Source organism: Sminthopsis crassicaudata, chromosome 6 (assembly GCF_048593235.1).
Source record: "Sminthopsis crassicaudata isolate SCR6 chromosome 6, ASM4859323v1, whole genome shotgun sequence".
Lineage (NCBI taxonomy): Eukaryota > Metazoa > Chordata > Mammalia > Dasyuromorphia > Dasyuridae > Sminthopsis > Sminthopsis crassicaudata.
This window is the reverse complement of record NC_133622.1, coordinates 79,018,610-79,045,834: the sequence shown is the minus strand read 5'-3', so window position 1 is coordinate 79,045,834 and position 27,225 is coordinate 79,018,610. Positions and strand designations below refer to the sequence as shown.

The 27,225-nt window shown below is 33.1% G+C and overlaps 1 protein-coding gene across 4 annotated transcripts in view; it reads left to right on the top strand.

The window, feature by feature from the left end:
• The window catches only part of LRBA (LPS responsive beige-like anchor protein), a 742,057-nt gene that overhangs the window by 82,599 nt on the left and 632,233 nt on the right, over positions 1-27,225 (top strand). For all 4 annotated transcript variants that reach the window (XM_074272516.1, XM_074272513.1, XM_074272515.1 and 1 more), the window contains exons 6-14: positions 1,392-1,513; positions 1,606-1,732; positions 2,772-2,891; positions 3,685-3,831; positions 9,111-9,308; positions 10,150-10,283; positions 18,441-18,549; positions 18,857-19,009; positions 25,432-25,600. In XM_074272516.1, the coding sequence (XP_074128617.1) occupies positions 1,392-1,513; positions 1,606-1,732; positions 2,772-2,891; positions 3,685-3,831; positions 9,111-9,308; positions 10,150-10,283; positions 18,441-18,549; positions 18,857-19,009; positions 25,432-25,600 (1,279 nt within the window). The remainder of the gene's footprint in view (positions 1-1,391; positions 1,514-1,605; positions 1,733-2,771; positions 2,892-3,684; positions 3,832-9,110; positions 9,309-10,149; positions 10,284-18,440; positions 18,550-18,856; positions 19,010-25,431; positions 25,601-27,225) is intronic.

Sequence of the window (27,225 nt, the reverse complement as noted above, 5' to 3'; positions counted from 1 at the left end):
GGTTGAAGTTAATTTCTCTTTTGATTCCCAGTTGGATATAATTAAATGTTTGCTTCAAAAGATAGGAATGTTTTTAAAATTAATATTTGGATTGTTAAGTGTTTTAGGACTGTTTTGTTTTCTGGAATCCTTCATTTGCAGACTTGTGGTATTGATTATACAAATAATTGTTAGTTGTTTTAACATCATCAATAAAACTTTTTTGATATTTTGAAAGTGTTATTGTTGATCTTCCTAATATTTTCTTTGAGTATTAGATATTTTAAAGCTAGTTGGTGACAGTTTTTTTTTTTTTTTAGCATCTTATCTTTATATGTATTTCTCAGGATAGAGGCAAGTGTGAATGGGTAAACAATCAACCTTCACAACAGGTTCACTGCCCACATATAGTGTCTGTGTGATCCTGGCTGGGTCATTTAACGTTTTGGTGCCCTACACTTTTATGTAAGATTATATTTGTGGAATATTGGCTTATCTGCCCAAGAGCTTCCAAATCATAGATAAAGACCAGTGCTTCCCTACCCTTTCCATGTCCCAGCCTAGTAAAATTATATTATTGTGACAAAATATCAAAATCCAATTTTATAAGTTTAAGAAACTTTTTAATACCCACAATAGGCAAGCCATGGTGGTAGTACTTGCAATGATCATAAAAAATATCTGCTGTCCCTCCAGTGCCTTATAATCTTTTGGGACATATAAAATGTAAAACAATAAATAAAAATAATTTTGGGAAGTAGTAAAAGATTAAAAAAACCCAAGAAGGATCAAGAAAGATTGTGCTCATAAGAGAAGGCACTCAAGCCAATTCTTGAAGGAATCCAAGGATTCTTTGAGACATATATGAGTAGGGAATTTGTTTTAGGAACAGGAAACATGGCAGAGTTTCATAGTGAATAGAGAGCTAACCTTGGTTAGCTGGATTTATGTCCTACTTATGATTAATAGTAGCTATGCGACAATGTAGATCATGTAAATATTCAGTACTCTTGACCAGAATTGTCAAATTTATCACATTTAAAACTCAGTATATATTTGAAAACAATTTTTTTTCCAGTTGTGTCTGACTCTTAGTCTATTTGGGATTTTCTTTAAAAGTTATTGGAGTAGTTTGCCATTTCCCTCTCCAACTCATTTTACAGATGAGGAAACTGAGATAAAACAGGGTTAAAACTTTTCCAGGGTCCCATAGCTAGTAAGTATCTGAAGTCAAATTTTAACAAATTGTTAAAGACAAATCTTCCTGAGAGGCCTGATTCTGTATTCACTGTACTATCTAGCTGCCCCAGCTCTCTTTAGTTACATTTAAAATGCAGATTTTGTAGTAAAGTATTTAAGAGATAGTTACATTGAATACTAGCTTTTTGAGTGATTCAAACCTTCTTCTCTAGGCTATTGCATTACCTCCTATAGCAAAATGGCCATACCAGAATGGATTTACCTTTCATACCTGGCTAAGAATGGATCCTGTAAATAACATCAACGTGGATAAGGATAAGCCTTATTTATATTGGTATGTATTTTTAATTTGGACAGGGTTATTAATTTGTTTTGGAAATTTATAAAAAATCTTAAAGAAAAAATAAAATTTTTTCTCTCCTATAGTTTCAGAACAAACAAAGGACTTGGATATTCTGCTCACTTTGTTGGAGGTTGTTTGATTATAACTGCAATAAAATCCAAAGGAAAAGGGTTCCAGCATTGTGTGAAATTTGATTTCAAGCCACAGAAGGTATTCAGTAAATTATTTTAGACTTTCTTAATTATGGTAACATATTTGTTTTGTCATTTTTTGTAAGTAATTATGTTGCTTAGTATAAATGATGGTTTTGAACCTATAGGATGACTGGAGTAGTACCCATATTTCTACTAAGAGAAAACAAAGTTGAAGTACAACAATTAAATTAACTACTAAACTTTGCTTTTGAGAACATTATAAAAATGTCAATTTATATTTCTGAAAAAAATCTGTGCCCATTGTCCAGAAAAAAAGTACTATTGGAAGTTATGGTATTAATAGAATTAGAAAAACATGCTTATTAGTATAGCTTTAAATTTGGAAAATTACTACATGCAGGGATTTTGTTTCAATTGTTTGAAGTTTGCAAACACATTTTAGGTTCTATAGAGCATATAAAATCACCTTATAGGTGCTAAGTAAATATGACATTTATATGATGCCATTTTTCGGCATGTGAATATTTTCATTTGAGACATCTTAAGTCCAACACTATTACCCTATTATATAACTTGTGATAGGGCTTAATATTTGAGTAGTTTTGTTATACAAAATAGCATTTTTATTAAAACTAGCAATGCTACCATAGCATTCTGTCTAAATTTCTGTTACCATTTTATTATATACTAATAGCTAAATCAAATTGCTTTTCTAAATGTTTTTATATGAATGAAGCCTTTTAACTTGAAAGCCTCCTAGATCTTTTTAAATTTCAGATGAGGAAACAATTATGTCAGAGAGCTGTTTGTTCTTGACTGTCTTGTGTCATGGGATTTTGAGCTTGAAGGAAACTTAGAGATTACTTTAGCCTGACTACTCATTTCAGTTTACAAGCTCTGGGGTATATTGGCAATTATATAGCTGTGGCTTGAATATAACTCTTAAGGTGATCACTGTACTGTGTTCCTTTTTCACAAATATTTTTATATTATCTGCACATACTTTCACTATGTGGCTACCAGTTGATATAAGTACAACTTAATTTTAAACATGAATTATGATTTTTTAGTGATTTCTATTTTTGTTTGTTCAGTGGTACATGGTAACAATAGTGCACATTTATAACCGCTGGAAGAACAGTGAACTTAGGTGTTATGTGAATGGAGAACTCGCTTCATATGGAGAGATAACATGGTTCGTCAATACTAGTGATGTGAGTAGTTTAAAATATTTAAAAATAATAACTGAAAGTTTAAAATAGAAGTATGGACTCTTAAAATCATTCTTTTGATGGAATAAAATGAGCAATATAAATTTATTTATTCTTTTTTTTTTTTAGGATAATTTAAGACAGTTAATATCCTAATTCATGGCTTTTTTTTTTTTTTTTTTTTTTAATTATTTTTTCCCAGGCAATTGGGATTAAATGGCTTGCCCAGAGTTACACAGCTAGGAAGGGTTAAGTGTCTTGAGACCAGATTTGAAATCAGGTCCTTCTGATTCCAAGGCTTTTGCTTCTTGCACTGCACTGTCTAGCTGTTCCAGTTCATGTTATTTTTTTAATTAATAAAGAAGAGGATTGTCAGTAGGTAGAATAAGTTGACAGAAAACTAAATGTTAATGTAGTAATGTAATCTTCTTTCATGGTTGGTATATATTTTTAGAGAATCTAATATGTTAGTCATCAGTTTACCAAAAAATAATAGTTCCTAGAATCATAAAATTTATCTGTCCAGGCTTGATCTCAGGAATTTTTGTCCTTTTTTTCTATTTTGGACACCTTTGATACTTTGGCAAAGCCTGCAAACCATTTTTCAGAATAATATTTTTAAATGCAAAAAAAATACATAGGATAAAGGAATTATAGTGAAATTAAAATGTAATTTTTTTTCTTTCCAAATTTAAATAAACTATATTAGGATTTTCCTATTAACTTTACCAGTAAACAGAACTTTTTACCATTTTCATTATGATTAACTTAAAGTTCTCTTGTATTTTTTCTACAGACATTTGATAAGTGCTTCTTAGGGTCTTCAGAAACTGCAGATGCCAATAGAGTGTTTTGTGGGCAAATGACTGCTGTTTACCTTTTCAGTGAAGCTCTCAATGCTGCTCAGATTTTTGCTGTTTATCAACTAGGGTTGGGATACAAGGTATTTTTATATTTCAGCCTAATCAGTCTAACATATCTGAACACTTAAATGATTTGTTTTGGAAATGTGAATATTTTAGACCTTGAATAACATTGTTGATGGTCTTGAGTAACCTATGTTATAATAAAATACTGCTTAGGAAGTAATGAGTTCCTATTGGACTGATTACTCTTGGTCCTTTATTTGGCTTTAGGCTGTGAAATATGCAGAGTATAAATGTTTCTTTAAATACATTTCCCCACAAATTAAGGTAAGTTCATTGTTCCTGAAATGGCATACATTTGCTAAAGTAAGTTAAAGTTTTTAGGTAAGTTAACTTACTTTTATAGGCAATAATGTTTGGAAAAGAACTTGTTTACCTAAAATAAGTGGGAACTCTGTATATAGAATTTTAAGATAATTGACTTACTTGTTTTCAATACTTCAAAGGATAAATTATCTCTGTGTGGATACAACCTGTATCCCTTTATTCAGTGGGATTTCTGGTAATGGTTTTTAAGTTGTAAATTTAAGATTTGTGCCTTGCCAGAACAATTACAAAGGGAAAGTTTTCATTTTAATTAATAGTTCAAAAAATGAGAGCTATTGAGTTATATCTCTAATCACCTTTTGAAATCATTAAAAATTTTCCAACTTGTCCAACCCTATTCTTGGAATTACATTGAAGCAACCAAGTGTGGTGGAAAGTAGCCAGAATATTTAAACTTGAAATCCTAGTTCTGTAACCAGTTGGTTGCAGTTTTACTGATCTTCTCTGGGTCTTAGTTTCTTCATCTATGAATTTAGATGTTGGGCAGATATTGCTAAAGTTTCTTTCTGATCTAAATTCTATGATAATTGAGATTGATGTACATCAGCATTTTCAGAAAATGGCTACTGATTTTGCTTGGAGTAGAGATTATTAATATTTGAAACAAAAATCTAACCCTTCCCTCAAATATACATAGGAATTATTGTCAGTATTGGCATGGCCAAATAGTGGATAAACAATATCTGAGAATGGAAATAAGTATTGTTTCTTAATTTTCCTTTTGGCACCAATTTTTCATGTTTGCTGCCATGAAAAACTATTAGATATGACAGTGTAAATTGAAAATTTAGAATTTTCATGGGAATTATTTAAGGTTGTGTAACAAGGGTTATGGGGGTAAAAGAGTAACTATGATTACCCTACAGTCTATTATTTGACTTAATCCATATTTAATCTTTTCCTAAATGCTATGGTAATATAGGGCTAGATTTATAGAATATATGTTTCTCCTCATTATTAAAAAAATCTACCAATTATTCAACTAATTTCCTAATTTCTTCCCATTATTTATTTAATAAACTAATAAAAAGCTAGTTTTCCCCCCAAATTAATTACTCATTATTATTCCATGTATTTGTTTGTATTTCTATGTGTAGCTTTTAAGTATAAATTATATGAAACATAATGAAGATTCTGTAACATTTGAAATCTATCTGTCTTTCTACTTATTATCTATTTTAAATCCCTTTAATCTCCTAGGTTTAAATATGTGTTAAAGGTATTGAATTTATAATTTGTCAACAATGAAATAAATAGCAAAAAAGATACATCATCATTCACAATATCGATCATAGCCACCATCACCTCAAACCTTAGCTAATTGCAAATAATTTTTCTTTGATTTTGAAAGCATCATTCTATACCATTTAGTTTATTCAGGATAGCAACTTAAATGTTTTTGAAGCCTTAAAAAAACCTCTCTTCATCTTTATAAAGATAAAAGTTACAATAATTTTATGAACAAAGAATTCCTCTTCTTTCTCTTTCTCTGTACCTTATTAATTTTTTTTAAGCCATAACAAGAAAAAACAAACTCTTTATAGCTGACTCCTTACATATTAATTTGTTATTTCAAAATTCTAAAATGTTTCATAGAAAGTTTAGGAAGGGGAAGGAGCTAGCCTTTATTAAGCACCTCCTATTTGTCAGGCACTTTTGAACCTCACTACTCTTTAAGATAGGTGTTATTATAATCCTCATTTTACGGTTGAGGAACCTGGAGCAAGCAACCTACTGAGTGTCACATAGACAATAAATATCCGAGGTTGAATTTGAATTTGGATCTTCCTGACTTCAGGTTTAGCTCTATATCCATTGTGTCACCTAACTGTCTTATTTTTTATGGGAGAGATTGTTGGAGATGGTGTTACTCTAGTAAATAGAAGACCCATAAACCCTTCTTCTAAACTCTGACCATCTTATTATAGCTAGTGACTAAACACGTCATGGACTTAATTCCCTAGTGACTTACCTTAAAACACTTTTCTTACCACATCTTTTATTTCTGGATAAAATTTATGCTTACTTGTATATTGAGATCTATTTTACCTAGTGAATTTTAAGAGATTATAAATATTTATTTAAATTAACCTTGGAAGGTATCATATTAAAGTAACAATTTTTACAAAGTGCTTAAGGGAGCATTTAATTCTGAAGCTATAAATGTGGGAAGATGTTAGTTGAAGAAATATAGTAATTGAAGTCATTGCTGAGAGTTTATTAAATCTGATTCTCATAATGGTTTTTTTTCCTTAGAATATCTTTAGAAATAATTATATTCTTATTTGTCTTGACTGACTAAATGTTTTGTTACCTGAATAGTAAAAAAGTGCTGATTTCATTTTATTGTCCAACTTATCTTTAGAGCAGAAAGTGAATTAAATTTATTTAAAAATGTCTTATTTGATGCATTAATTTATGCTATAGTCACTTTACAATAATCCTTAAAAACTCTTCAGTTATTTCTAAAACAAAAACACTATTCAGTTCTTCTGGCTCCCATTGTGTGTTCATGTAAGTTTTTTTTTTAACAGATAAGAGTGGATTAGAATATTTCTAAACTCACAAATTACAAAGGCAGTGTTTATATGTCTTGACTTTTCTTGTTAAATTGTGCATATAGATCTTGATAAGGGATTATATCTCTTGTTTTCAAGTTATTTAAAATAAAAAAAGAAAGGAAATGCTTTTGAAATGCATTTTCTCAACTCCCACAGAATTTTTCTTTCTGGAATATGCTTTTTTTCCTTGGCGGTAGATGGAACCTACACAAAAAATGACCATGTATTAGGGCACAAAACCCTCAAAATCAATGCAGAAAGGCAGATATAGTAAATGCATCCTTTTCAGATTTTGATGCAATAAAACTTACTTGTAATAAAGGGCCAAGGAAAAATAAATCAATTAATGGTAAATTAAATAATCTAATCCTAAAGAATAAGTGGGTAAAACAATAGAATTTTTCTTTTTCCTGGAAATTACTGCTAGCTCAAAGACACTGAAATGTAGCTTTCCAAAGTAAGAATTAAATTTCCTTTTTAAGTAATGCAGAGTATCACTTAAAAAAAATCAACTTTATTTATTTAACATTTTCCCCAGTTACATTCAAAACAATTTTTAAAAAAAAGATTTTTCAGTTTAAGATTTTTGAGTTTTAGGTTCTCTCCTTATTCTGACCCATAATTAAGAAACCACTTATGAGGTTATGCAAAACTTTTTCCACAAAAGTCAAGTTGTGAAAGAAAACATCTCCCATCCTAATGAAAATAAGAACTCTCAAGAAAATTTAAGGTAAAAATAAAGAGGAGACAGAGAAATAAAGAATGCTTCGATCTGTAGTCAGATGCAATCAATTCCTTCTCTGGGTATGAATAGGATTTTTCATCATTTAAGACCTTCAGAGAAGTTGTGGATGATTGTACTATTGAAAATAACTGTTATTTATAGATGGTCATCCCAGAAAATTGCTATTACTTTGTATATGATACATTTTACTTTGTTTATGGAGGACTTTGCAGGTTTTTTTTGTTTGTTTGTTCTTTTCCTGAGAGCATCCAGCTCATCATTTCCCAAAGAACAAGAATATTCTTTCTGAGAAACTTGCTTTGAATTTTTTTTTTTTACAATTACTACAGCTAATAATATTCCCCCCCCCATTTATTCTTTCTCTCCTTTCACTATGTCCTTCCTCAAAAGTGTTTTGCTACTGACCACTTTTCCCTCCAATATGTTCTCTTTTATCATTCTTCTTTCCCATATACCATTCCCCTTTTATTTTCCTGCGGGTAAGATAGATTTCTCAGGGTATCATTTTTTCCCCCCTGTGGGTCTTTTTATTTTTTTATTTATTTTTTATTATTATAACTTTTTATTGACAGAATATATGCATGGGTAATTTTTTACAACATTATCTCTTGCACTCACTTCTGTTCCCACTTTTCCCTTCCTTCCTTCCAGCCCCTCCCCTAGATGGCAGGCAGTCTTATACATGTTAAATATGTTATAGCATATCCTAGACACAATATATATGTGCAGAACTGCACAGTTCTCTTGTTGCACAAGAATAATTGGATTTAGAAGGTAAAAATAACCTGGGAAGAAAAACAAAAATGCAAACAGTTCATACTCATTTCCCAGTGTTCCTTCTCTGGGTGTAGCTGATTCTGTCCATCATTGATCAATTGGAACTGAATTAGATCTTTTTTGTCAAAGATACCCATTTCCACAGGGTATTATTCTTAAGAAAATTATATTAGGGGTTAAAAACTACCTTTATTACTATTTTGTCTTATCTTTATTTAAACATTTTGCTTTTTTAATATATTCTAAGAAGAATTTTCAAAAATTCTTCTTAGAATGTATTAGAATACATTCTGAGAAAGAATGTAACCATCTGATAAATTTAATGCCAACCTCTTAAATTATTCTGACATTCTAGATAGAAATCTATTTCATATGTTGTAAAATATAAAACTATAGAACCAGGACACAAAGGGAACAAAAAAAATCACCCATTTATTCTTCTTGCTGTTTTGAACAGTTACAGTTTGAAGACTATCAAAAATTGTTGTGAGTTTCGGGTTGTTTTTTTTTTTGTTTTGTTTTTTAGTTGGGAATATTTACATTTTGTGTTTTGTTATGGAAGAATAAAGTTTATATGGTGCTAAACATGAAATCTTTTGTACTCTAGGATTAGTATTATTGATTTGCATTACCTGTTTAAAAATACAGAATTAGTCTTACTATAATTTTTTATGGCTGTCAATAACAAGTGTGATATTTCTGCAAATAGTTGATGCTTAATGAATTCTGTCATTTTAGAAATTATTACTGTAGAATAACCAGCAAAGATTGTCAGTATTGCTAGAAAAGTTCATTAGTTATATATTTCCTTAATAATTCTGTAGACTTATTATTGACTCATGCTTCACAACATACTATCCTAAAGTTTTTTTAAATTTTTTTTTAGGGTACTTTTAAATTCAAAGCAGAAAGTGACCTCTTCCTTGCTGAGCATCACAAACTTTTGCTTTATGATGGTAAACTGTCCAGTGCTATTGCATTCACATACAATCCACGGGCTACTGATGCCCAGCTATGTCTTGAATCATCACCCAAGGATAACCCTTCTATATTTGTTCATTCACCTCATGCTCTTATGCTCCAGGTATGATACACTTCTCAGAATATTTTTGAATGGGCAGTGTTTAAATAATATCCCATAGTGTAGAGGGCAGGAATTCTGGAAAAGTATACTTAAAACAAGGTGTTAACTCAGTAGAATTGATGAGATAATGGTTCTCTAGTTCACATATACTTAGTACTTAGCATATGTTGTAATGGTTCTCTAGTTCAACATAATCAGTATGCTGTAATGATGTCATTACGATAAGGTATATAAGGGCTAAGAAGGACTGGAAGATATATATTCTGTCTTTGACCAGGCTCCTGATGGCTCTCATGCCTCCTGCACTAAGAGCAAGACTGGGTCAGAATAAAGAATGTAGACCATTTTCATGGTGTCTATCCTGCTTAGACCAATGCCCTTCTGGAGGACCTTCAGAAAGCTAGCCCAAACATTACAACATAATTACATTTTTGTTTAGCCATTTAGTTGTTTGTGGTTCTTCATGACCCTGTGGATCATACAATTATATTTATGGAATTTTCTTGGCAGAGACTACTAGAGTGTTTTGCTATTTCCTTCCTAGGGGGATTAAGACAAATACACATTTGCCCAGGGTCACACATTAGTTAGTGTCTGAGATCAGATTTGAACTTATGTCTTCTTGACTCAAGGCTGGACCAGCATTCTATTCACTGAGCCACCTAGTGCCACTAATATTGATATATGTATTTATTTATGGAAGTATTTACATGGCTGATTCTATAAACAAAACTAAATTTATTATCTTAATAGCATTTCTGCCATTCTAATTGTATTTTTCTTTTAATTACAGTAATAACAATAATTAGATATTAATTTTTTGTGCTTTCTGCTTTATCAGGATGTGAAGGCAGTTTTGACACATTCTATCCAGAGTGCTATGCATTCTATTGGAGGAGTGCAGGTGCTTTTTCCTCTCTTTGCTCAACTTGACTACAAACAGTATTCATCTGATCAGGTTGATACATCTGTTTGGTGGGTAATGTTAATGAATTTTTAAAAAGTACAAATTAAACATTAAGATTAAAAATTAAATTCTTTTCTGTTTTATTTGGGCTAGAATTAATTTGCCTTTACTTGCTTTTTAAATGGAACCATAGCAACTATAGAATAACACAGTATAGCAATTATGGAATAAAACTTGAGGACAATGATTTTTAATTAAATTTTTAAAAATAATAAAAAAATACTCTTTCTTCCCTACCCCAGTGAAAAACATAAAAACTTTTAAAGAATATATATAGTCAAATGAAGAAAATTTTTGGCTGTCTGTAAAATGTTTTATCTGTTACTTTAAGTTTATCACCTCTCTGTCAGGAGGTGGTTAGTATGCTCCATCATTGGTACTTTTAATGTTTGATCTTTGTGGTGATTAGAATTCCCTCAAAGTTGTAGTAATCTTATTATTTTTATATTGTTAGATTTTAAGAAAATTTTATTTTAATTTCCAAATTCTCTCCCACCCTGTGCTCCTTGCCTACCTGCTGAGAAGGCAAGAAAGACAATGGTCATTATACGTATAAAACATATTTAAAACATATTTCCACAATTACCTTGTGGGGGAAAAAAAAAGCAAGAAAAATAAACTGAAAAAAAAAAAAAAGCTTCAATCTTTATTCAGAGTTCATCAGTTTTTTTTCCAGAAATGTATAGTTAGTTTTTGTTTGTTTGTTTTTTTGTTTAATGAGTCCTTTTGGATTGTCCTAGATCATTGTATTAATCAGAACATCTAAATATCTCACAGTTGATCATCCTTACCATGTTACTATTATCATGTACATTGCTCTCTCAATTTTGCTAAGTTCATTTTGCAGAAGTTCTTATAAATCTTTCTAAGTTTTTCTGAAACAATCTTCATTTCTTACAGCACAGCAATCAATATTCCATCACAATTATGTATCTCACCTTTTTCAGCCATTTCCATTTTGTGTATCCCCTCAGTTTCTAGTTTTTTACTAGCACATAAAAAGCTGTTATCACTATTTTTGTACATATGGGTCCTTTATTTTTTTCTTTGATCTCTTTGGAGTACATATATAGAAGTTTTATTAATGAATTGTTAAAAGTTATATACAATTTTATAGCTCCTTGGGCATAGTTTCTTTTTTATATAGTTTATTTTTTAATGGTTAAAACAGTTCACAACTCCATCAGTAGTTTATGAATGTCCCTGCTTTTCCACAAACCCTCCAGCATTATTTATCTTTTTTTTTCTCTCATATTAGCTAATCTGATTGACCTGAGGTTATTTTCATTTGCATTTCTCTAATTATTAAGGATTTGGAGTTTTTTGTTAGCTTTGATTTCTTCTGAAAACTGTGTCCTTTCATTTTACCATTTATCAATCTGGAAATGACTCATATTTTAAAATTGGGTTAGTTCTTTATATATTTGAGAAATAAGGCCATTATTAGTGAAACTAGTAATAAAATGTTTTCTTCAATTTTTCTAATTTTTGTTGCATTGGTTAAATTGGTGCAAAAACTTTAAGTTAATGTAATAAAAATTGTTTTACCTCCTGTGATTCTTTCTCTTCTTGGTTCATTATCTCATTCTTTACATAGATATGACAGATGATTTTTTTCCCATGCTCCCATAATATCATAAGCTTTTGCTTATGAATCTTTGGGTTTATCAAACACTAAATTACTCTGGTCCTTCATTTCTATATGTATGATATACCTATTTTTTTTCCTTGATCAATTACTGTTTCTTACCCAGCACCACAAATTTCTAGTATAGTTTGAGATTTGGTCCTGCTGAGCTACTTTCTTTCATTTTTTTCCCATTGTTTCCTTTGATATTTTTGACCTTTTTTATATGAATTTTGTTATTATTTTTCTAACTCTATAATGTAATTATTTGGTTGCTTGATTGGCATAGCATTAAACAAATAATGTATATTGTATTTTCATTTTTATTATGTTTACGCAGCCTACTCATGAACAATTAATATTTCTCTGGTTGTTGAGATTTGTCTTTACTTGTGTGAAAAGTGTTTTGTAATTATGTTCCTATAGTTCCTGTGTGTGTCTTTGCAGGTAAACTCTCAAATATTTTATACTATCTGAAGTTATTTTAAATAGAATTTCTCTTTCTTCTGTGTTTTGCTGGTAATAGAAATGCTAACATATTATTCTTAAGTATTTATAGAAAAAATTGAAAAGGTTCTTGTTTGCAAACAAAACAATTAAGGTAATTGTGAAGCTTAAATTGAACCTCAGATGATGGTAGGAGCAAAATAATTTCTGCATTTGAAAGTTTGGCTTGCTCTCTAATAATATGGTTTTAGTTTGGGGTACACCCTAATGGTTTGGTTGAGTTATTCATACCATTTTATACTAAGGGATCATGTCATAATTTTATTTGCTATAGAACATTTATTATAGCATCTTCCATGTTAAAGGAATACTTATTTAAAAAATAAGTAAAAAATAAGAAGTAAAAAAATAAGTATTAATAAAATAAGTATTTATTTACTATTTCTTAATGGTACTTTGATGAATTAAATGTAACTTGATAGAATGCTTACATAATGACCCAGGCAAAACATAACATGGTATAATAATAATAGACTGCTTGAACTAAATATGTAGAATGGGTCAATGTACCACATTACCATCTTGCATTGATTACATTTATTTCACTTTATAATTTGAATATGTCACTTTGAGTTATTCATTGATTCTTGGGGAATGTCCAGCTTTGGTGAACATAGACCAGTGGTTTAAACTTATATTTCAGAAATGCCTGCTAAAATTCAAAAAAGTTTTTTGAATTCTGCCCTGGCAAGTATATTAACTAAGTATATAATTGGAAAGATATCCTCTATTTAAGGATTCATATGTTTGTTTTCTTAAACAACTGAGATTTTTCTTTGTAAATATTGACTTTGATAAGATTTAGATGAAAAATAGGGCAGATAAATCATATTATTGCAAGTATTTAGAGAGACAGAGAGAGAGAGAGACCTTTAGAGGACGTAGAATTTCAGGAGCTATTTAAAGTACTTTTGTATGTTAGAGAAAAAGTTTTGTGGTGCAGATTGTGTTCAGGATAGACTAGGACGTCTGGAGTGATGGCTCTTGAGTCCTTTGTTTTTTTATTTTTTTATTTTTTTCGAGGCTGGGGTTAAGTGACTTGCCCAGGGTCACACAGCTAGGAAGTGTTAAGTGTCTTGAGACCAGATTTGAACTCAGGTCCTCCTGACTTCAGGGCTGGTGCTCTATCCCCTGCGCCACCTAGCTGCCCCCCTCTTGAGTACTTTATAGAGCTGCTTTCCACCTTTTATCAACCATTTTCAGCAGATGGACTAAAGCAGGTTGAGGGTCACCAAAGGGTCTCAAACCCCATGGTGAATTGGGGGGTGTCTACCTCAGGCATGTAAAGACTACCCCTGATGAAATGAACAGATGAGAATAACTTGTACCAATGGCCATAAAAGCAGGTGAAACAGGTATTGTGGAGCCCTTAGAGCTTGGTCAGACATCAAAGATGCCAAAGTCATTCCCTCTATCTGGAGTCATCACCAAGCGGTCTTGATTCTGTCCTGCTACTAGGAAGTGATGGGTCTACAAGAGAGAGTGAGGCTAATGACTTCGCGCAACTCTGCCTCACTTACATCCAACTTATGCACAAATAAAATGACATCACCATTGCATTTTACCATTTCTACCTCTCTCAAAGCCACATGGTTACAGGTGAGTGATGAAGCAGCAGGTGCTGGGGTCACAGCCCTGCACAGAGATGGTGCAAGCCATAGGGGTGTCTCCTACTGGAAGCTGTAGCCCCTGGGTGTCTGAGCAGCTTGTTAAGTATCACACTGCCCACCTTCATGAGTGAAGAAGGGACTAGAAAAGGGGTGCCCCAAAACTTATCTGCTTACTCAACCTGGCCTGACTACCATGGCGTTCAGGGATCCCACTTTGTGATTGAGACACTTAAAAGATATAAAATCTTCTGAAAAGCTGATTTCCTCTCACCACTGATACAAAGAATATATGACACTTATAGACAACACAATAGACCTGAAAGGAGAACAACTCTTGTGTGAGAGAACTCAACAGGTATCATGTCCGAATAGCAGCCCTCAATGAAACATAGCTGGCAAATGAAGGCCAGATTCCTGAAGTAGAAGCTGGTTACATGTTTTTCTGGAGTGGCCATGGTGAAAGGGAGTGCCATGAAGCTGGTGTAGGCTTTGCAATCAAAACTAATCTACCAAGCCAGCTTATTGGGTATCCAAAAAGAGTGAATGACAGGCTCATGACGCTGCAATTGCCACTTGCAGGAAAATACCATGCCACCATCATCATGATGTGCCTTATGCTCCCACCATCACAAATCCCGATGAGGGCAGAGAAAAATGTTATGAAGACCTGGAGGCCGTTATCATCAATATGCCAGAAAAGTACCAGTTTATGATTCTGGGAGACTTTAATGCTAGAGTAGGCTGAGACTATCAGACATGGCAGGGAGTCTTTGGGAGGAATGGAGCTGGAAATCGCAACAACAGTCATTTACTCTTGAAGACTTGTATATCATCAACACTGTTCCATTTACCTAAACACAATAAAACTTCGTGGATGCACCCTCACAACAAACACTGGCAATTAATAGACTGTGTGATTGTAAGGAGAAGAGATAGGATGTGAGAGTGATCAAAGCAGTATGTAGTATAGAGTGCAGGTCTGAGCACAGACCTTTCCTCTTCTAGATGAATATTCATATTCAACAAAGGTGGAGGCCCACAGGCCAGAGTACTAGAAGAATTAGTTTCAACATATTAGAGTGCTTCTCTGAGAGGGAACAGTTGTTGCTGACTTGCAAAGTGTAAGTTGAGCCAACACAGAGTTGGCAACAATGGAGGAGAAAAGGAGTGGACGGCTTTCAGAGATTTGCTATACAGCCCTGCTTTTACTCTTCTGGGTCAGAACACTCACAAACATCAAGACTGGTTTGATGAAAATGATGGAAAAATTCGGAAGCTACTAAGTAAAAAACGACAACTCCATAGGATGCATCAGCAAGATAGTTTATCCATCTTTAAGTAGGTAGCATTCAGTTCCATCAAAAAACAATAGAGAGATGTAAGATTCTTGGCTCAGTAAGAAGACAGATGAAATAGAGTTTTATGCTGAGAGTAACAATCCAAAGCATTTTGATGCACTGAAGGCTCTTTATGGGCCAAAGACCTATGGTGCATCTCAGTTACTCTGTGCTGATGGTGTCACACTGATTAGTGATAAGGACATGATGATAGAGATGGGCTGAACATTTCTGTAGTCTACTCAACAGATCATCATCAATCACTGCTGAAGCTACTTATTGCTTAGCTTAAGTTGAAATCAATCACTCCCTACCTGAAGTTCCAATTGAAGAATAGGCTGCTACCATATGTAATGCATCAGGGGCTGATTCTCTTCCATTGGAGATCTAGAAGTCCATTGCTCATACAAAAGCTGACTGAAATTTTTTAGATTATATAGCAAGAGGAGGTTATGCCCCAGGAGTTCCATTATCCTTCTTTATAAAAATTGTTCTGTGGCAATCACAGGGGGTTTCTCTCTTAGTCATTGCTGGCAAGATTCTTGCTAGAGTTCTCCTTAATAGGCTGATCCTACACCTAGATAAAGGTCATCTACCTGAGAGCCAGCATGGGATCGAGGAGAAGTCAATATATATTTACTGCCTGACAACTCCAGGAAAAAATTCCAGGAGCAGAACAGAGGTTTGTGGACAACAACGGTAGACCTGATGATCCTGTCAGTTGTGAGGGCTTCGGTAAAATTATGCCAAAATGTGGTTGCTCAGAGAAGTTCATCAGTATGACGCATCAGTTTCATGATAGTGTGCTTGCATGGACTCTGGGCAGTGGACAGTACTCTCAAGCCTCCCCAGTCACCAGTGGAGTGAAACAAGGCTGGGGGCTCCCATACTCTTTAGCCTGATGTTTTCAGCCATGCTGTCAAACCCCTTTAATGAGTACAAACATGGAATCATAGCTACCATACCTTGAAAAGGCTACAAGCCAAAGCCAAAGTGGGGACACGGTTGGTGCTTGATTTTCTGTTTGCAGATGATTGGGCGCTCAAAACAACTTTGGAAACTGAAAGGGATCCAAGTATAGATTGATTTTCTAGTGCTTGTGCTAACTAATTCTGGCTAATGAAAAACTCCCTCAGCCAGCACCACACTATCTTTACGTGGAACCATATGGTTACAGTAAATGTTGACATTTTGAATGCTGTGGGTAAGAACTTACCTTGGCGGTGAACTTTCCAGGGATGTCCACCTTGGTAATGAGCATTGCCAGAGCTAGCTCCCTGATTGGGAGGCAGGCTCTGAAGGAACGTGTGGGAGAGGAGAGGGATTAGACTGACTACCAAACAGAAGGTCTACAGAACCGCTGTGCTGACCTCATTGTACACCTCTGAAACCTGGATAGTGTACCGCACCACACCAGGAAACTGTATCCATTTCTTTTGAATTGTCTTAGGGAGATTCTGAAGATCTCCTGGAAGGATAAGATATCAGACACTGAAGTCCTTTCTTGAACTGAACTCCAAGCATTCAGTCTCTACTACAGAGAGCACAACTGCTATGGGGCTGGCCACATTGTTCCAATGTCAAATGTACACTTGCCAAAAAAGCCTCTTTTATGGAGAGCCCACACCGGACAAGTGCTCACATGATAGTCAGAAAAAACAGCACAAGGGCTTATTCAAGGTTTCCTTTAAGAATTTTTTAAGAAAATTGTATGACATGACAGACCCGGGCACAGGACTGCCCAGCATGGCATGTCCTCATCAGTGAAGGTGCAGTGCTCTGTGAGCAAAGCTGACTTGAATTAGCTCAGAAAAAATATGAGATGTGCAAAGTTAGAGAGGCCATCCTGAATGTTCACAGAGTTTAAGTTCTGATCAGCAGCAGAGCATTCTGAGCTCATGTTGGTCTGATTGGCCACAATTGGACCAGTGTAACTCAATGCTATTTTGGTCATCTTTGAGAATGAATGATAATTTTGTCATTGGGAACAACCTGAAAGAGATAAAAATAAACTAATAATAATAAACATAAAAATAAACATTCAATAATAATAATAAACAATATTCATAATAAATAATAATGAAACAATAAACATAAAAATAAACAACCTGAAAGAGATAAAGTAAACTAATAATAATGAATTTGTTTTATCTGCATTTGTAGTATGTGTAATACGTAAAGATGAATTAAAACAAAAAGTTCTGTGAGCCAAATATTTTTTTCCTTGAGAAGTTTATGTATCTATGTATCTACTTGTCTTTCTGTATGTCTCTCTATCTGTCTATCTCTCAATCTGTCTGTCTTTCTATCTCTCTATCTTTGAGTCCAGGCTTGTGTATGGAATTCCTGATCTGAAGTTCTCCTCTTGCCGTAATGTGGTCTTAGAGGTTAAATTATTTATCCAGAGTCATAAAGTTAGTATGTATAGGACACAGAACTTAAATCTATGTCAGCCTTCTATCCGTTATTTTTCATGTCTTTTTTTTTTTTTAATCTCTCTAAGCATTAGTGAGCTGATAATTATCTCTTTATCTTCTCCACTTCTATTCTACTAAAATTTAATAGAGATTTCTGTGACTTCTATATCCCTAATGCCATTGGAAATTTCTGCTTTTCCCCCACTTTTTTTTTAAATTTAAAACTAAATATAAAATAAGAAAAAAAATGGAAAAAGACAGAAAAGGAAAATTAAAAAAAAAAAAACTTTAATAAAAGAAAGCATTGTCATGTGTAGAACATCAGGGAGGATTAAAAAATGTGATGATAAGTTTCTATTCCCCCTCCCCCCCTGAGGCTTGGGTTAAGTGACTTGGCCAGGGTCACACAGGTAGGAAGTGTTAAGTGTCGGAGATCAGATTTGAACTCGGGTCCTCCTGAATTCAAGGCTGGTGCTCTATCACTGCACCACCTGGCTGCCCCCATAAGTTTATATTTCAAGAAACATATACTAGAAGAGTTTACATATTAATGACTCTTCATCTTTTCTTTGCTTTCTTGTAAATTGTTCTTTTGTTCTCTGCTTTGTGGAAATTTCTCCAGAAATTTTATTTTAAGGATTTCTCCCCTTCTCCCCCACTTTTTCAGCTCCACCCTATTGGCTTTTATCATGGAATTGTTGAAAAACTCCATTGCTATGCAAGAACAGATGCTTTCCTCTAAAGGCTTTCTGGTCATAGGATACAACCTTGAAAAGGTAATATGCAATTTTTACTTAAAACTTTCATATGTTTAGAGGCCCTATACTTTTTTTTTGTTGGCTGTTTTTTTAACTGACACTTCTTTTTTTGCTGAAATAATTTATTTGGGATTGTCATAGTTTGTTTCTTGCATCTCACACATCTTGCAGATTGATGAATGATTGCTGAGGATTTCCATTGTATTTCTGATGTGTGGGATAACATATAAGACAAAACTTTTTTTCTAGTAGTCCTGTCTTTTGTCTGTTATTCCCTGAAATATTAATTAAAATAAAATGAGAACTTTTTTTTTTCCTTTTTCAGTCTTCCAAATGCCATGTCAGCAGAGCTGTACTTGAACTTTGTTTGGCATTTTCAAAATACCTGAGTAGTCTGCATAATGGGGTGCCACTTCTGAAACAGTTGTGTGATCACATCCTTCTCAATCCTGCAATATGGATTCATACTCCAGCTAAGGTAACATATGTCTTGTTCATTTGAATGTATTGTTCCTTTTATTTTTCCATTTTGTACTTAAAATTGTAAGTCTGTACAGAGAGTGAGTTTTTAATTGTAGACTAAGGACTATTGAGTATATTTGGGTGCGTATATACTTGTAAAAGGAAAAATATTAATCATTGGATTTTTTTGTGTTTTTGTAATGCCAAATGAAATTTCAGTTATAAGATGGGAGTATTACTTTATATATAAATATTCATAAGTATATTTATATATAATTTACACAAATATTTATAAATGTGTGTATATATGTGTGTGTGTGTATATATATATATGTATATATATATATATATATTCATATATATATATATTTATAAATAACTTGAAAAAAAAGATTCTGCTTAATGAGAGAACATTAATCCAAAATACAGTTAATTGTATTTACTAGTGTTAGACAATTTCATGTTTTAAATTTGGTTTGAATTTAAGAAATGTTTTATTCATGCCTCTTAAAAAATCAGTCATTTCTAATATGTTCTTATCCTCCATTGAGCCATATTTTTTATTTAATTTATTTGAAATTTTTACTAATATTTTATTTTTTCAAATATATGAAAAGATAGTTTTCAACACTGATCTTTGCAAAACCTGATGTTCCAAATTTTTCTCCCCTTCCCCAAGCAATCCAATATAGGTTAAATATTTGCAGTTCTTCTAAACATCTTTTTATATTCATCATGCTGTGTAAGAAAAATCATATCAAAAGGGAAAAAAAAACACAAAAAAGAATTTTAAAAACAAACAACAACAAAAAACAACAAAGGTGAAAATAGTATGCTTTGATCCACATTTAGTCTCCATAGTTGTTCTGGATGTAGATGGTACTTTCCATCACAAGTTAATTGGAATTACCTTGAATCACCTCATTGTTGAAAAGAGCCAAATTCATCATAGTTGATCCTCACATAATCTTTTTGTTGCTGTGTACAATATTGTCTTGGTTTTACTCACTTCACTTAGCATCAGTTCATGTAAATCTCTCCAGATTTTTCTGAAATCAGCCTACTTATTGTCTCTTATAGAACAATAATATTCCATAACATTCATATAGCATAACTTATTCAGCATTGTATTATGATTTTAAAGAAAAGTTATATGTTCGGATTCACTCTTATAAATGACGCTCTCAGACTCAATTGAAAATGAAAGTAAGGTTTTAATCAAATAGGATAAGGTATAGACAGTTTAGATTTGCATAAAAAAACAAATAGAAATAAGAACAATTAACAATATGACAATTATAACAGATAGAGGAAGAGTATACATCACCAATTCAAGGGAATCTCAAAAACTCAAATGGCTGGGTGCCCCGTTTCAGCCTCAATCAACTTGAATTGTGTAAAGATTTTCCCGGGGCGAAGCATCCTTCCTGAGGGTGAAGCTCAACGGTGATTTTAAAGCACGGGCTTTTTATATGTTTTCAGATAAAGAAGGCTCCCGGCCAAAACTTGCTATATAAAGTTTTTTGACAAGGATTTGCAACATGTGCAGTTTGTGTGACAAAGCTCAATGTATTTTTGGTGACATATTCATGTTGACTCATCCCAGACCTCTGAGGCTTGACATATATCCTTATTAACTGCATATGATCAGGGAGGAAGCCACCCAGCCCTAAGCATAAGCATTTTCCAAGAATGGCTAGTTCCTGGTATCTATTGTCAAGAACATGCAGAGTTCATAGAAAGGTCAAGTTCCTATAATTTAGAAGCTTAGGCCTGTTAGATTTGAGTGAGCTTATAATTCTAATATGAAATCTTAATTTCTTATTCAAGCATCCACTCAGTTTTCCCTCTTTTTTAGGATCTCTTTGGGATTCAGACTTAGTAGTGAGACTGCACTAAAAGAGGTTTGCACAGTTTTACATCCCTTTAGGCATAGTTCTAAATTGTTTTCCAGAATGGTTTGATCATCCCATAGCTCCACCCTCAATGCAAGTGTTTCAGTTTTCTTATATCCCCTCCAACATTTATCATTCTCTGTTCCTGTTATCCTAGCCAATCTGAGAGGTCTGAAATGGTACCTTAGAATTGTCTTAATTTGCATTTTTTAAATCAGTAGTGATTTAGAACATTTTTTTCATATGACTAGAAATGATTTTAATTTCTTCATCTGAAAATTAGTCTGTTCATATCCTTTGACTTTATCAATAAGGGAATAGCTTGTATTATAATTTGAGTCAATGCTCTATTTATTTTCCAAATGAAGCCTTTATCAGAAACATTGACTATAACAAATTTCCCAACTTTTTGCTTCCCTTTTAAGGTTGGTTGCATTGGTTGTGTTTGTGCAAAACCTTTTTAATTTAATGTAATCAAAATTATCTATTTTGCATTTCATATTGTTTTCTAGTACTTCTTTGGCTATAAATTCCTCCCCTCTCCATAGATGTGAGAGGGATAGTCTACCTCTAGGCCAATAAATTTTAAATTTTCTCTTTTGGATTAATTTTTCAGGTTGGCTGTTTTGCCAGTGAGGTATTTCACATTTTCTTCCACTTTTTCATTGTTTTTATTTTGTTTGATTCTTGCTATCTCACAAAGTCATTAACTTCCATTTGCCGTGTTGTAATTTTTAATGTGTGATTTTCTTCAGTTATTTTTTGTATTATTTTTCCAATTTGTGTTGTGTGCTTTTTAGAGTACCCAAGCTGAGTACCAAAATGTACTATGCTTTCTAGAGCCTCCACGCTGGGATGCCAAAATATACCATCCAGATAGCTTTCTGGAGAATCTCACCTGAGTCCTTGGTCTTAGTGGAGGAGTGATGAAGGGAAGAGACCCACAAGGCTGGTCAAAACATAGAGTCTGTTTATTCCAAATTCTCTCACTCTTATATACCCATACCCTTAAATCACCAAAGCAACACTGTGCATGCACAGGGACACATAAACAACTTGTTCGTGTATGTAGATGTCTCTTTGCCACTTGGTATCACTCTGTTTGAACTATAACACAGGTTAACATGTAGATCCCTTAGGGGAAATGGGAAGCCAGATATTGTCAGCAGGTTCCCTCTGGGTTGAAGGATCTCATACCTCACCTAGGGTTCCCCCATTATTTGTGTCCCTTCACAATTTGGGATTTGTTTTCTTCAGACATTTTTAAATTTCCCTTCTTTTTTCCAATATGTTGACTCTCTCATGCATCCCTCTCTTTTCTCATTTTTTTCTTCCACCTCTCTTATTTGCCTTTTGAAGTCTTTTATGAGTATTTCCAAGAAGCCTCTTTGGACTTGAAATAAATTTATTTCACTCTTTGAGATTTCTTCTGTGGATATCCTATCCTCATCTGAGTTTGTGTTTTGGTCTGCCCTAGTAGCTTTCTTTGGTCAAGATTCTTTTCTATTTCTTCCTCATTTTCTTTCCTTCTGGGTTTTTTTTTTTCTTTTTTTACTTTTAAGGCAGAGCTCTGCTCCTGGGGTAAAGGAACTATCCAAAGCTTCTTGTGCTGCTCTGAGCCTTGGCTTTGAGCACAAGAAATCTCTTGTGTTTGCAGGGGGTAGCTTTGCCTGCTTTGTGCAGCAAATAGCCTGGTTTCCCAGAGTATGCTTTCTAAGCTGGCACTAGAATCTGGCCCCTCTCCCCCCACAATCTGTTCCTCTACTGAGCCAGGATGTGAGGGTCTTAGCTGCTGATTTGTTCTGATCAAGATCCTTTCAACAGTTTCCTAGACTCTATCTGAATTGGATTGAACACCTTTTTCACCCTAGTGAGACTGACTTTTCTTGAAATTTTTCCAGTCTATCTTGAGCTCTAGAGGCTTTCATTCCATCACACTCTGTTCAGAGGCTTGGTTTCAGGTGGTTTTTGAAGGAAATGGGAAAGCTTGAGCAGTTTCCTGACTTTACTCCATCATCTTTCAGGTTTTTTTTTTTTTTAAACTGAATTTAGTCAAAGGTTAGTTGTACTAATCAACCTCACATTTTGGATAGTGCTTTCAATATAATTTTTATATGTTTTTTTTTTTTTTTTTTTGATCACATAGAGAATATCTCTTTTGGATTCTTTTATCTAGAATGTAATGTCAGTCTACCTATAGGAGATATGGGATATGGAACAAGTATTTATTAACTACCTGTTATTTTCCAGGCACTTTTCATATATTATTTCATGATAGTTGATATTCTATCTGTATGTCACTTCTTTCTTTGAGCTCATTTAGGCTAGCAAGTTTTGCTGCTTTCTTAACATGGAAGATAGTTAAGTCTTCTTGGCTTGCAGCTCAACATCTTTATTATTGTCCTAGAAGTAACCTCCTTTTTTGGTTGTACATTCCTACTATTTTCTACTTAGGCACTATGCCCTCACTCTTGTACTATCTATTTGAACAAAATCAATTAAGTTTTCAGCATAGCATCTTATCTAATCATTTAACTGAAACTTTTCTCCAAAGTTGCCAATAATCTATTGTTTTTAATAGTCAAACTGTTCATATATGAAATTAGCAGCACCTTACAACTCCATGACCTTAATGTTACATATAACTAAAGCAGAGACAAGTCATGATGGACAAGTCAAAATGATGGTCCTTTTGAATAATGGTTTATTCAAAATTAGGAAAGATTTAATTTGAACATTGCTTTTGATTTCCTCATTGCCTTTTTTTCTTAACTTTGTACTTTATTCTGCCTTTGATTTGTTCTTCTCTTCCTGTTCCTTTTGTAAATTTTTTTTTTCCCCTTGAGGCTGGGGTTAAGTGATTGCCCAGGGTCACACAAGTAGGAAGTGTTAAGTCTTTTGTAAAATCTTAATTGAAACCTTTATCATCTCACCTTGATTATTGTAGTCCATCTTTAAACTGGATCCAGTGGTTTTAATTTCAGTCCTATGACTGACTTCTTTGAGGTACATCTTCCTTATGCCTAGTTAGGTGTTTAAGGCCATCCTCATAAATGATGTCAGATTCTGTTTCTGTCTTTATCTCTTGCTATTCTACTGTATGATCTTATGCTCTACCCATATTCATCCATTTACGCTTTTCTGAATATATCCAGTATATTTATATTGTACTGTTTTCTTTTGCTCAGTTTGTTTAATTTATTTGTTTAAATGTGCTTCTGGCCTGTATAGATTTTGCCACTTATTTTGAGACATGTTCAAATCCTACTTCTTTCATGACTCCTTTCCTGACCATTCAAATTTTAAATTCTTTTATCTTTTTCTACACTCATTTTTTTCTTCCCATCTAAGCACTTGAATAAAGGAAGTAGCTTTTATTTTGTTGTGTTTTACATGTAACTATCAAACAAAATTACTTTATGAATAAAGTAAATTGGTAATATGTAATATCTAATATTTTTATCAGACATGACAGCATTGAATATGTGTTTGTGTGTGTTTACATACACACACACAGAAAGATTGTGTTGTTCCCAAAATTAGAATTTTGTTGCTTTAATAACGCTCCAATTTGTAGTCAAAATCATATGAATATTTACTTGTTAGATTGAATAGTTACTGTTCACCATGGGAATAAGTGTCCTTGTCATCTATAAACGACTTATCAAAAGTGGCAAGAAGTACATTTGTTGTGGAAATTTCTAAAGAATAAGGATGCTAGAGTTGGTTGAATTTAGAGGAGATCAAGGAGGGCTCTCATTTCTTATTAGCATGACTAATTTAAACCAACATATACTGGGAGGATGTCTGGTAAACTGTGAAGTTAGAACTTCTGAATCCATACTAATATCTGAAGAGGTTAAATTATTTTTGTATGTAATTTTCATGCCTACGAAACATGATTAGACTATCAAGTATCCTATTGGTTCTGTGTATTTCCAACTTCATACTTTGTTTACACTTCTCTTTTGCTTAGATTTTCTAGCTTTACTTTCCTGTCTTATCCTGACTGAATCTAGTCACTGAATCCAGGTCATGTTATGACTCTTTTAACATTCAATATAGTAACTACCTGTTACTAGGCTCTTTTGCATTTAGGAGAAATGTTGCCATACTAATAGGCTCCACTTGGTGGTAGTGTAAGATTTTTTTCACAAGTTACTAAGGCTGATATTTTCCTTCTATTCCATCCTATTCCAAAATAAATTCAAAGTTTTATACAGTTAAATATAGCATTTATTCGTGTAGGATAAAATACAATTTTGCCATAGGGCAAACTTAAGTTAAAATGAAGCTATTTCCATTACATAGTTTGGTAATTTTCCTGTGTTTTCCAGAGGGTCTGATATTGACTTCTGAAAAAGTAATAGTACCCTCTGTGTATGTTTAAAAAGTATGATTACGACTCCAAATGTTTAATTATTTGAAACAATATTCCTACAAAACAGTATTGCTGTCAAGTAGTGTTATCAGTATTAGGAGTAACGTAAGAATTTTGTTTTGCATTGTTTTGACTGATTTCAGTTGTTTTTTTTTTTTTTAGGTTCAGTTGATACTGTACACTTATTTGTCTACGGAATTCATTGGCACAGTAAACATATATAATGCAATTCGAAGAGTTGGAACAGTGCTTCTAATAATGCATACGCTGAAATACTATTACTGGACAGTCAATCCTCAGGATCGTAGTGGTATTACTCCAAAAGGCCTAGGTATGTTACTATCTAATAAGATTCATGATTTCTTATTTCCCTTTCCTCTGAATGCTTAGTATTCTGGATATTTTTCCCCCTTGGAATGTTACCCTAATACTTTTAATCATTTTCTTATTTTTTAACAGCTCTTACTTTATGGTCTTAAAAGTAGTTACCTCATAAAATGCTAAAGATGGGATGTATGTAGGTAAATCTACTTAGCAGGCCTAGGACTTTAAGAGAGTTATGTGGATGATAAAATCCATTTATCTGATTATTTGTTATGTGTGTATATGTTTATTCGTGAATGTCTATGTATGTATGCAGAGAGAGAAGAGGGAGAGGAAAAGTGTGTTTTCTGTTAATTCTGATTATGTTAGCTAAGCATAGTTGTGAACTACCACCAATTGTTCCACTGGCAAAATAATTTGTTTTTTTCTATGGAGAGTCTCATATTTTAGGAAATATCCATTATTGCTGTCCTATTCATTATATAAATGAATATCAGTTCTTTCCAGGGATAATATAGGTTTCTCCCTTCCCCGCCCCCCAAAGGAATAGACCAAAGGAGAATCATTTTAATAGATGCTAGTAATAATTGTAATTTCTATGAATTAGAGAAACAATAACTTGAATTTTTCTTGTACATCTATTTTCTTTTTATTTCGCAGAAATACTTAATCTCACACCAATGCTATCAGATAGGAATAACAACTGGTATCTAAGTCAAGAGAAACTGTTGATTTGATCTGATATATTAAAATTCAATGTCACAGCCTAGATTTATGATTACTAGTCTAATATTTTAAGAAGAAAGGCTTTTGGATTGGTCTTAAGGAGACCTGGAGTTTTAATCTCAGTTGTGTCAGTGAGTTGCTGTATGGCCATGGGTTAAATCATTTTTGCTGGGGCAGCTTGGTGGACTTGAAATCAGGAGGATCTGAAACACTTCCTAGCTGTGTGACTCTGGGCAAGTCACTTAACCCCAATTGTCTCCTCACCAAAAAAAAAAAAAAAAAAAAATCATTTTTGCTAAATCATTTTTCCTTTGGTCTTAGCCTTCTTATTTATAAAATAAGGGATTTACATTATATCTTCAGTATTATCTGAACCTATAGTTCAAAACTCATATTCTAGCTATTATTAGGGCCATTTAAAAGTGTAATTTGCTTCAACTTCCCCCCTGTGTCTATCTTTGCTTCACCATTGAATGTAGCTTAGAGATGTCAGAATGGCCAATTTTTAGATATGCTTTAGAGGAAATTCTGTTCATGTGTGAACTAAACTTCATGGTTTCCCTGTCTGACTTTGGAATTTTGTTAGTTTCAACTCCTGTGAATGATGCTGAGGAAAAATTTTCTAGGCTTACTATTCCCCTTTAAACTATTTCTGTTCAAGGTAATTTTTTTTTTCTTCCTGGTGGTCTGAGAATCAGCTATAAATGGTGACAGGTGGTTTGGAGGGAGAAATGATGTGTGACAAGCAGGTACCTCATTTAAGAGTTTAGAACAATGAGTTTTTGGTTTCAAAAGCTTTCTAGTTGGGATTTACATGGTTGAGACATGTAAATTGATTTAATGTTATCCATGTGTGATTTAGGGGAATACAGATAGAGGAAAGGAAGTCAAAATTATGAAGCACTT